Source organism: Schistocerca piceifrons, chromosome 3 (assembly GCF_021461385.2).
Source record: "Schistocerca piceifrons isolate TAMUIC-IGC-003096 chromosome 3, iqSchPice1.1, whole genome shotgun sequence".
NCBI classification, from domain to species: domain Eukaryota; kingdom Metazoa; phylum Arthropoda; class Insecta; order Orthoptera; family Acrididae; genus Schistocerca; species Schistocerca piceifrons.
The window spans coordinates 513,339,141-513,351,915 of record NC_060140.1 but is presented as its reverse complement, the minus strand read 5'-3'; the positions used below and the strand labels follow the sequence as shown (position 1 = coordinate 513,351,915).

Here is a 12,775-nt window from a genome sequence, read left to right as displayed (position 1 = left end):
GTCCTCATGATGGTCCCCTGTGTCTTACAGAAGGTGGGACATGGTCCTTAATAGGGTGTGTCACCACTAAGGATCGCAATACATGCTCCACAGATTGCCCCCATGCTGGCCACAAGGCTGGTAAGGGGGACTTGTGGTAGGGTGTTCCTTGCCTCCAGCTGCACAGTTGACAACTGCTAGATGTTCATTAGTACACACGGGTGCACTGCAGTACATCTCTCCAACACATACCCCATCTGCTCAATGGGATTTAAGTCAGGTGAATGGGCAGGCCAGTCCATTTGCTGAATATCCTCTCATTCCAAGAGCTCCTCTGCCTGCACAGATCAATGCAGTCATGCATTGTCATCCATAAAAATGAAGTCAGGGCCAAATATACCCCTGAGAACATGTACATGTGTAAAGAGTACAGTGTTATAATAACGCTGACTAATTTGTGCACTGTGTTTGAAGATTTGGGGATTAGTATGCCCATGCACCATGATGCCTTGCCACACCATAACGTCGGGTGGATTAGGTGCCGTAATTTGGTGAGAGCGGCAACACATAATGCACACAGGAATGTTATTGAACATGATGGTTTTTGTGGGCTGTATGCTGAGGTGAGGCATAATGTTGCATGGGCATAATGGCCTCCAAATCTTTCAACACATTACACTCAATGGTCACCTTTATTGTAACACTGCAGTTGTTCCCCACATGCATCTTCTCAGTGGTGCATTTGGCCCTGATTTCAGTTTTCTGGATAGCAGTACAAGGCCACATGAAACTGTGTAAGTGGAGGAGCTCTTGGAACAAGAAAATATTGGCTGAATGAACAGGCCTGCACACTCCCCTAACTTAAAACCCACTGAGCACATGTTGGATGCACTGTGGAGATGTACTGCAGTGCATGTACCAGTAACCATCCAACAATTATCAACCACACTGTTGATACGCCCTACCACAAGAATGCTTTACCAATCTTGTGGCCAAAAAGTTAGCACATTTCAGAGCATGTATTACTTTCCATAGTTGGCACACACCCTGTTAGGAACCACGTCCCACCTTTGTAATGTCCAGGGGTGACTTCAGTGTAATTATTCTGTTTGAAGAAATGTGTCATTTCTGTTCATCTCATTGCAAATTTCATTTAATTACCATCTGTACTGTAGCAGTTCTTTTTAGGCATTGTCCAAGTTTCATCAAGCTATGTTACTTGGCAATGACACATTATGTAAAAGTTTTGCACATCACTGTAGATGACACCTTACGGAACACCCTACAAGTGTTTCATGTCACTGTATCCATAATATCGAAAGCTGTATCTGAGCACCCTATCCCCAAACAAACTAAACTTAACTCCTTCTGAACAGGCCATGAAGGCCCAACAGTACCGACCGGCCTCCATGTCATCCTCAGACCATGGGTATCACTGGCTGCGGATGTGGAGGTGAATGTGGTCACCACACCACTCTCTCGGCCGTATGTCAGTTCCCGAGACCGGAGCCACTACATCTCTATCAAGTAGCTCCTCAGTTTGCCTCACAAGGGCTGAGTGCACCCCGTGTGCCAACAGTGCTCAGCAGACCAGTTGGTCACCCATCCAAGTGCTAGCCCAGCCAGACAATGCTTATCTTCGGTGATCTGATGAGGAGAGGACTGGTGTTACCACTGCGGCAAGGCCATATCCCCAAACAAGTTAAGAAATATATTCATGAAGGTTGGCCAGAAGGCCTCCCACCTAACTTTCTTCCAGAACTCCACACATATTTTTCCATGAAAGCAAGGATTTATGTTGTACAGGGATTAATGATGCTGACATCAGATGCCAATGACTTCCGGTGGTGTCATCCTGTTGCCACTGCATCATTAAGTCGTAAACCTCCTGTATGCTGACCCAGGGGGTGACACACATGAAGATGCTTACAGGGTGGCATGCCTACTGTCCGAGCATCATGTAAGATACTGTGAGGACAGCCTGCTCCAGCAAGAGCTGTCGGTCAACCTAGTCAGGACCCCTGGAACTGTTCCAAGCCTGGCTAAATGTGCTGTATCCATGGCAGTGCATTCATCTGGACTTTGCCGTCCCTTTGCTCACAGAGATGTGGCTCATCATGATAGACTCATTTTCCATGTTTCTTACATAGTTCAAAAGTCAGATACCAGAGCAAGAGAGACAATAAGTGCCTCGTGGAAAATATTTTTCATTAGAGAGGCCCAATAAATGATCATTTTGGATAATAGTCCTCAGTTTTCTCCACTATGTTTCAAGAATTCTGCTCTTGGAATGGAATAAAACACCTGCCAATGGTGCCATACCACCCAGCCTCCAATGATGAAGCTGAGCAGTAGGTCTGCACCTTTAAGGTGTGGGTGTGGAAGATGGTGTAGTGTGACAAGGCTCAGGTCCTGACCCACTTCCAGCTTCCTACATGACCACACCACCAAAACAAGGGCATACTATGGTGCAACTGCTGTGTTGTAACTAACACCAGACCTTCTGTAAGCTCCTGCATCTACAATATGCTCGCACCATCCCATCCATTGCTGTTGCTACTCACTGGACACAGAGGTTTGAGCTTACACCTTTGGGGGGGGGGGGGGGGGGGTCCAGGATAAGTACCAGAAGTCATCAGAGTCACTTGGTGATGACAAATGTTCACAGTGGATGGCAATGTCATCATACTGGTACAACACACCAACCAGCTACACCCACAATTAGCAGTCTCCATCTCGAGACCACCAACAACATCACTGTAGCTGGCTTGATACAACTGCATATGCCATCAGAACTGTTTCCCCATCAAATGGGATCCTTTTCCACCTCAAGCATCTGTCTTCCAGCATGGACCCCGGCGACCAGGCCCCAACATCAGCACCACACCTCCACCACAGGCATAGAATACAGCAACAACAGATGTAAAGATGGACAATGAAACTTTAGCTGACTTGCCCACCTCATGCCTTCCACTACTGATTTGGTGATCACAATATCAAAATCATTGCATTCTATTAGGAAGTTTGTGCACCATGACAACCCAACAAGTATGGCAAACAAGGGAATCTCCAGCACTGGTCACTTAATCTTGAAGCATTCTTTTATCATTATTGCATATCAGTTTCAATCACAGAGTGATCACATTCAGTGCTAAAATAAAAATAAAAACACACAAAATCAAATGTAAATGATCAATGTGCAAACATGTGAGTCATTTTACAATAGAGAACATTGCATTTTACAAGATAAGTCTTGGTATGTACTATATCATGTAAAACTCAATGTTCTTTATTGTAAAATGACACATATGTTTCCACATTGATCATTTAGGTTTGAATTTGTGTGTTTTTATTTTTATTTTAGTAAGGAAGATGATCACTCTGTGACTGAAATTGATATGCAATAATAATTTAAAAAAAGGGTTTCAACTTTATGTGACCAATGCTGGAGTCTCTTTTGTTTGCAACACCAAAAGGGACACTTCTGCCCCACATGCCATTTAAAGGGGGAGCCATGCTGTATTTCTGTAGTCATTCAGTGATGTCAGTACCCTGTTGTGTTGATTATCAGTGACTTCTGTAGCAACCAATAAGAAGCACCAGTGGAGTGTCACTTGGGCATGGGTGCTAATGTCAAGATGGAGATAAAACATGATTGCTGGACCACTGTAAGACACTTCAAACCAAGCTGTGCTAAAGTTGCTACTTAACTTGCACTGTACTTTCATGACTTGGTTCCTTACTTGATTTCGAGAGGGCTGTGTTTTGATTGATTTTCTATGAATTATTGGTGGATTTACTTGAACATGCGCTATATGTATTATTCTCTTGGGAGTTTGCTACAATTTATGACAACCTGGTGCTGGCTGGAACTGTGAACTATCAAGTAATTATGACAAATCATATTTTGGTATAAAGAAGAGTGGTTTGCACTATAGCAGGTGTATAAAAATATGAAAAGCTTTATTTAAAAAAATAAAACTAAGAAATAAAAAAACGATTGAACCTCTTACATCATTACAGCAGACGGCAAATAAAAATGCTTTTCTATAAATTTCTCTGGATAATTTATGTTTATCTTCAAGAGTCTGTTAATTCAGTTCCTTCAACAACTCCATGACAGTGTCCCATGGATCAAACAAACTTGTGACTATCTATGCTGTCCTTCTCTATATATGTTCAATATCCCCTGTTAATTCTACTTGCTTCAGCTCCCATACACTTCAGGATGGGTCGCATGAGTGATTTGTAAACAATCTCTTTTGTAGACTAATTGCATTTCCCCAGTAGTTTACCAGCAAAACAAAGCCTACCACCTGCTTTATTCATGACTGAACCTATGTGATCATTCCATTTCATATCCTTGCAAAGTTTTACACCCAGGTATTTGTAGGATTTGGCCAGTTACAGCTGTGACTCATTGATAGTATGTAGTATTTCTGCTGACTGTAGTGATGTTTCTAAGAGAATAATAACTTTTGTGCTGACCTGATAGGATGACCCTAAGGTTATCTTCATGATAAATAAATGACCCAGATGTACTCTGTCATGTGGATATTTTTCAGTGCACAAGGTGTGGGCTACATCTATTTGCCAAACCCTACCACAAAGTCACACTTGCCATATTGCTTGATGGAGTAATAGTCCTTCATTGCTAACAAAATTTTAAAAAGAGAAAGGGAAATGTATTGAACTATTTATATGTACAGATAGCCAGTAGCAGTAAACATAATAGTGAAGTCATTTGTGTATGTAGGAAAGAAATCACAAAACATACCAATATATACATTCTGCCAGAAATTTCCTTACTGATGGACACTTCTTTTATCTACATCTACATCTGCATTTATACTCCGTAAGCCACCCAACGGTGTGTGGCAGAGGGCACTTTACGTGCCACTGTCATTACCTCCCTTTTCTGTTCCAGTCGCAGGAAGAACGACTGTCTGAAAGCCTCCGTGCACGCTCAAATCTCTCTAATTTTACATTCGTGATCTCCTCGGGAGGTATAAGTATGGGGAAGCAATATATTTGATACCTCACCCAGAAATGCACCCTCTCGAAACCTGGTGAGCAAGCTACACCACGATGCAGAGCGCCTCTCTTGCAGAGTCTGCCACTTGAGTTTGCTAAACATCTCCGTAACGCTATCACGGTTACCAAATAACCCTGTGATGAAACACACCCGATCTGGTATGGATCCCACACTGATGAGCAATACTCAAGTATAGGTCAAACGAGTGTTTTGTAAGCCACCTCCTTTGTTGATGGACTACATTTTGTAAGGACTCTCCCAATGAATCTCAACCTGGTACCCGCCTTACCAACAATTAATTTTATATGATCATTCCACTTCAAATCGTTCCACATGCATACTCCCAGATATTTTACAGAAGAAACTGCTACCAGTGTTTGTTCCACTATCATATAATCATACAATAAAGGACCCTTCTTTCTATGTATTCGCAATACATTACATTTGTCTATGTTAAGGGTCAGTTGCCATTCCCTGCACCAAGTACCTATCCGCTGCAGATCTTCCTGCATTTCGCTACAATTTTCTAATGCTGCAGCTTCTCTGTATACTACAGCATCATCCGCAAAAAGCCGCATGGAACTTCCGACACTATCTACTGGGTCATTTATATATATTGTGAAAAGCAATGGTCCCATAACACTCCCCTGTGGCACGCCAGAGGTTACTTTAACGTCTGTAGACGTCTCTCCATTGATAACAACATGCTGTGTTCTGTTTGCTAAAAACTCTTCAATCCAGCCACACAGCTAGTCTGATATTCCGCAGGCTCTTACTTCGTTTATCAGGCGACAGTGTGGAACTGTATCGAACACCTTCCGGAAGTCAAGGAAGATAGCATCTACCTGGGAGCCTGTATCTAATATATTCTGGGTCTCATGAACAAATAAAGCGAGTTGGGTCTCACACGATCGCTGTTTCCGGAATCCATGTTGATTCCTACAAAGTAAATTCTGGGTTTCCAAAAATGACATGATACGCGAGCAAAAAACATGTTCTAAAATTCTACAACAGATCGAAGTCAGAGATATAGGTCTATAGTTTTGCACATCTGCTCGATGACCCTTCTTGAAGACTGGGACTACCTGTGCTCTTTTCCAATCATTTGGAACCTTCCATTACTCTAGAGACTTGCAGTACATGGCTGTTAGAAGGGGGGGCAAGTTCTTTCGCGTACTCTGTGTAGAATCAAATTGGTATCCCATCAGGTCCAGTGGACTTTCCTCTGTTGAGTGATTCCAGTTGCTTTTCTATTTCTTGGACACTTATTTCGATGTCAGCCATTTTTTCATTTGTGCGAGGATTTAGAGAAGGAACTGCAGTGCGGTCTTCCTCTGTGAAACAGCTTTGGAAAAATGTGTTTGGTATTTCAGCTTTACGCATGTCATCCTCTGTTTCAATGCCATCATCATCCCGGAGTGTCTGGATATGCTGTTTCGAGCCACTTACTGATTTAACGTAAGACCAGAACTTCCTAGGATTTTCTGTCAAGTCGGTACATAGAATTTTACTTTCGAATTCACTGAACGCTTCATGCATAGCCCTCCTTACGCTAACTTTGACATCGTTTAGCTTCTGTTTGTCTGAGAGGTTTCGGCTGCATTTAAACTTGGAGTGAAGCTCTCTTTGCTTTCGCAGTAGTTTCCTAACTTTGTTGTTGAACCACAGTGAGTTTTTCCCATCCCTCACAGTTTTACTTGGCACATACCTGTCTAAAACGCATTTTACGATTGCCTTGAACTTTTTCCATAAACACTTGACATTGTCAGTGTTGGAACAGAAATTTTCATTTTGATCTGTTAGGTAGTCTGAAATCTGCCTTCTATTACTCTTACTAAACAGATAAACCTTCCTCCCTTTTTTTATATTCCTATTAACTTCCATATTCAGGGATGCTGCAACGGTCTTATGATCACTGATTCCCTGTTCTGCACTTACTGAGTCGAAAAGTTCGGGTCCGTTTGTTATCAGTAGGTCCAAGATGTTATCTCCATGAGTCAGTTCTCTGTTTAATTGTCAAGGTAATTTTCGGATAATGCACTCAGTATAATGTCACTCGATGCTCTGTCCCTACCACCCGCCCTAAACATCTGAGTGTGCCAGTCTATATCTGGTAATATCACACACTGTCATGACTGAAATTACAAGTCAACATGAATGATCCAACTGACTGCAGACTACATACCATGGTGACTGAACACCAAAGCAGTGACTATGCTCATACCTACTGCCAGTTGTCTTTCAGTTCTTCCTATAACCAAGTGCTCAACTCACAAGAAGTAGATATTTCCAAATTCGTGCTTATTGTACTTGATGTGTGTATTTTCCCCTTCATAAGCTTGACACCCATTCCTTAATATCTCTTTGCCAATATTTCTGTTATCCTGTGCCAGTGTAAAAATACTTATATAAATAAATGAGAATTTTTATTGCAAGTATCCACAGTACTGAATGAGAAAATAGTAAGTGGATTAAAAAGATCAATGAGATCCTTGTACTAGCTATCACAGATAACAGGGGTGTGTCAGAACTTTGATGGGAACTAAGGAGTGTTTTAATAAGATTTGGTTGAAATAATTGAAGAATCACTCTCTGTAGACTCTTTAAGTTTGATTCTGTGTCATATTTATGTAGAATAGTTTGCATCCAGGTCTTGTGTATTCATACGTCAGTATTCCAATGCGCAAATGAGGATCATGGCACAACTCTCATTGACATTGTTTTAGATGCCATTGTCATTAATTAGACTTGTAGTCATAATAAATAGTTTCTCTGACCATTATGACCAAACATTAACATTAAACACGTTATTAAATTGCTATTACCTTATCAAAGGAATAATGGAAAATTATTGTTGCATACAGTAACAAATGATAGATCAGAATATTTACACAAAGTTCAAAGAAATAACTATAACTGTAAGCAGACGGGCAGCAAACAGTCTCTGTGAAAGAGAAATTAACCCCTCCATAAATATATTCATACACAGCTCCAGATGCAGTTTTCTGTTATGACAAATTAGAGTTGATTGTAACTCATTTAAGGAGAAAATGTGATAAACATATAAAATTTTCTATCTAGAACTTATTTTAACTTGAAGGAGTAGCAGAAGTCAAGAAATAAAACTACCAGATTAATAGTACAGCTAAGTACTCCACTGTCTCACCAAAAAGATAGAAAGTAAATGTGATAGATAAAAATTTGTTGAACAGGAAATATATATAGTTGAATTTCAGTTCTGCAGCTTTTGCTGTGATACAGATGATGACAATGAAGTCTTTGGCCACAAAATACAATGAATAATATAGGGTGTTAAAAAAGGTGTCAAATATTTTGAGAGGTGATAGTACCAAAACAAGAAAAAAAACCCTAATAAACAGGGGCCCTGAAATGCATACCTTAAGCACTGTAAGCACTTGTTCATCTTTGATACTGTGAAACACATCTCTTCTACTGCAAGCTCTTTGCTTTCCATATTTTGGGAAAATGCAGTATGGAACAAAACAAGGAAAAATTGCCAAATAAATGTAGACTCTAAAACGCATGCCCTAAGAGTTATGAACACTTGTTCAGGAGAAGAGATATGTTTCACAGTAGCAAAGATGGTATGCATTTTAGAGACTTTGTTTACTCAGCATTTTCTTCTTTTGGTCTACATCTACATCCATACTCCCCAAGCCAAAGTACGGTGCTTGGCGGAGCATGTCCTGTGGCACAACTAGTCATTTACTTTCCTGCTCCACCTGCAAACAGAGCAAGAGAAAATCAAGCATCTATATACCTCATTATGAGCCATAATTTCTCTTGTCTTTGTGGTCATTATGCAAAATGTTCATTGGCAGCAGTGGTATTGTACTGCAGTCAGCTTCAAATGGCAGTTCTCTAAATTTTCTCAATATAGTTTCTGGGAAAGAATATTGCCTTCCTGAAATGGATTCCCATTTGAGTTCCTAAGGCAACTTTGTAATACTTGCATGTTGTTCTGACTACCAGTAACAAATCTAGTGACCCACCTCTGAATTGTTTTCATGTCCTACTACCTCCTCCCAAAATATGGAAAGCAAAGAGCTTACAGTAGAAGAGATGTGTTTCACAGTATTGAAGATGAACAAGTGCTCGTACCTATTAAGGCATGCTAAATTTAGAGCCCATGCTTATTGGACTTTTTTCCTTGTTTTGGTGGGTACTACCACCTCAAAATATTCAACACTTTTATTAACACTGTGTCCAGGGATGGGAAATGAATGATAATTTGCTGATGCGCTTGATGTACTCAAGCTGAGGCTACAGATATCATTAAAGACCACAATGTCTGAAACTGTTGGAAACTGGTTAGAAAAGTCACTAGGCTCTATTGCTTTGCTCATATGAATGTGCTTCCCCGTGTCTAGAAACTTCATGTTAACTCAGTGTAATCCCTCGTTGGCTATTTTTACACATAGTCAATGATCCAGAGTACATTTCCTGACAGACAGAAAGACACAGTATTAGTGCGTATTTAGAAAAGTGGATCTATTAAGTAAGTCATAGTAACACTTCCATCTCATTCCATACTTTTTCAAAGATTGTTGAAGAAGTGCGCTGTTACACAGTACAAATCTACTATTTTAACAACTTGGTAATGAACAGTCAGTTTGGCTATCATAATGAGTTATCTGCAAAGAAAGCTATGCTTGGTCTCAGAAGTCAAAACTTTGACATAAATTTATATATTGCCATTTTTGTATTTTTAAAGGCTTTGTCTGTGTAGAACATAAAAATGTAAACTAAGATATTATGCTGTTATTGATATATTGCTTGATCGCTGACATCATTACATGAATTAGCTGTACAACAGGATTAACATTCAACTTATATTGGTGGAAAATCCTATATGTACTGAACACACATTTGGGGGAGGTGGTTTTCATCACTATCTGGCATTCCTAGTTAAGCTAGTAACTACAAGGTTCCTTTCTTTTCATAAAGTATGACAACCTACATGGTTTAATACTTCACCTGCTTCCATTTTTTGTCTACCTTAATAATCTACCTAAGCCTTTAGTAGACTTTCCATGAACCGTAATATTCTATCATGACACAAATTTATTGTGAAAGAACTAAACTCAAACATTGTAGACACAACCAGCTGAAATGGCTTAGTAATGAGTCTCACCAGACAACTAATATCTTAATTTTATAGAAGTCCATCATATCCAATTGATAATCAGTAACAATGAATTACTGATTTTGGTAGTAGGTGTTGACCACTTGCTACACAAAATTTCATGTAGGAAATTTCTTGGTATCTAAATTGACTACAAATTAAAATGCAGACAACAAAATGATAAGTTAATAAATCAAATGATAAGCTTGCTCATAGTCAGCTCTTGCAAAATTAAGTGGAAGCAGCCTGACAAAATGTTAAGAAGTCATTCTCACAAAAGTGTGACTCTATTTTACATAACCTGATTCCTAAAAACCTTGAAAGTTACTGCAAGAAAAGAGTGGAATCTTTGCATATCTGATAGTGGCATATTTCTACTACTTTGTTAAAATTCAACTTGTTACTCATCATTCTGGTGCAGTCTTTTAAATTAATTGCACAAAAAGATAAAGTAGGAATCAGAGGTTTCTTCTTCTTCTTCTTTTTTTTTCTTTTTAAATGAAAATTGAAGTAAAATTGGATCTCTGTATATTATCTGCATATTTTGTTTCTTTTTATACAAAACTCTGTCAAATCTAGGCAGCAGTTTGTTATAGACAGATTTTCATTCACACAGAACATAAAAACTGTTGTCCTTCAGCTTTAGATTCACGAAGTTGTTAAATGTCTAACTTCATAGCTGAGTGGTCATTGCAAAAGATTGCCATCCAAGGGACCCAGGGTTGATTCCTGGCTGGGTTGGTGATTTTCACTGCTCGGACTCTGGGCACACACAAAGAAAAAAATGTTGACTGTGTTTCTATAAATAAACAACAATTAAATAGCATAACAGGAAAATTAGCATTTTATAACAGTTGTGTGAGACACTAATTGCAGCTGTCTTAGGAATATGCACTACATAAGTCACTTCTTAATAAAAACTAGCTATTAATCTAGTTTACAGAAGCAGCTAATTACAGCTTATACATGTAATAATGTATCTTTCGACTTGCTACTCATAACTAAGGATTTTTCTGCACGATGGGCGACATGGATCATAGTGTATATAAATATGAATAATCTGTTGTACTTATCACTTGTTTTAATTGAAAATAATTTTCAATGAATCATCCAGTTGGATAGCAATCCACTGCAATTCTACCAGTTTCCAACAATCACATTATCATTGTACTCTTCTTACACATTTATTACATTTGAGGGGGAGGCTTGTTTTACTGGAGCTGTGAATTCAATGCATATATTTTTTCTTAGATTGTGGAATCATCTAGCTCTAATTATTGTGTCCCAGTTTTCAGAACATTGATGATGGTAGTGGTGGTGGTGTTGGTTGTGGTGGGGGAGGCATTGTTTCCAAAATCAAATATTAAATCTTTTGTTTCAGCTGTGTGCAATCAGACCTGCTTGAATGGTGGAGAGTGCATTGCACCAGGAAAGTGCCAGTGCAGACAAGGTTATGTTGGTGATTATTGTGAACAAGATCTTGATGAATGTAGCACTGAGATGCATAACTGCCATCAAAGCTCACAATGTGTAAATATGCCTGGATGGTACTACTGTCGCTGTAAAACTGGTTTCCGTGCATTGCCTCACCACGATTCTGTCCTGGGAGCGATATGTCAAGGTGGTGCCATTTTAATAGTTTATGCAATTTACACATAAATAGCTAGATTTAATGTCTAAAAATTTAATTGGTTTCTCTATCATTATCTCCTGCTGTACCTCTCTTATCAACAGTCTAGGAACATTCTCTGAACAATCATGTTTTCTATGATAATATTGTTTCCTCCAGTGTTATCCTCTTTTGACTTATAAGGAAACCTGTGCTTCCCAAAGTTAGCATTTGTGTAATGTTTCTTTTACTGCTTCTGTTCTGTCATCCAGTAAATAGAAGCTTTTTCATTAATTATTTTATTGTAACATTTTGAGAGGTGAGTTTCCTTGTGGAGGTTTGATAAAAGAATTAATCTCTGTTCTTGTTTAAAGGAAATATTACATATCCATTATGAGGTAACAGCCAGATGCAGCTAAATGCCAGAACTTAAAAGACAGATGCAGCAGTATGTGTGTGTCTTATATTTACAGCAAAAGAAGGTATGGCCGCTTTGGGCTAGACTCAGGCATGCTTAGCTGGGTTCCTGGGGATAGCAGATGACAGTTTCAGAATCCATGGTTTGCAGTCACCAGCTCATGTGAAAGGCAGGCTAGCAGAATACTGGCAGGTAGTGGGATTTAGAGCTGCTAGAAAAACCCAACCATTCGACTGCAGTAGGTGAGGGTGGTGAGGATGCTCAGTTTGGCAGAAACTGCCTTTCTTTATTATTCAATAAACAGGTAATTTCCTCAACAACCACTGATATTTTGAAAGGTGAACTCCTCACCATTTTCAAGGCACAAATGAAACAGGAGATACCCATGTATGGCAACTTACTTGCTCAGTGGGCATGACTATGTCAACCAGGAAACAAAATATAGCTTATGCAGAAAGACAACACACACTGTAAACAACTAGCACCAGTACACAATCAGAGATAACAAATGCCATACATTAGCAGTAGTGAAATATTAATGAACAATGGGTGAGTTAGTAGCACTAACTCTCTCTCTATCAATAACAC

General features: G+C 39.4%; 1 protein-coding gene across 1 annotated transcript in view; it reads left to right on the top strand.

The window, feature by feature from the left end:
- LOC124788789 (protein kinase C-binding protein NELL1-like) overlaps positions 1–12,775 on the top strand; it is a 466,052-nt gene that overhangs the window by 250,819 nt on the left and 202,458 nt on the right. Inside the window, exon 12 of the mRNA XM_047256072.1 lies at positions 11,542–11,781. Coding sequence (XP_047112028.1) covers positions 11,542–11,781 — 240 coding nt within the window. The remainder of the gene's footprint in view (positions 1–11,541; positions 11,782–12,775) is intronic.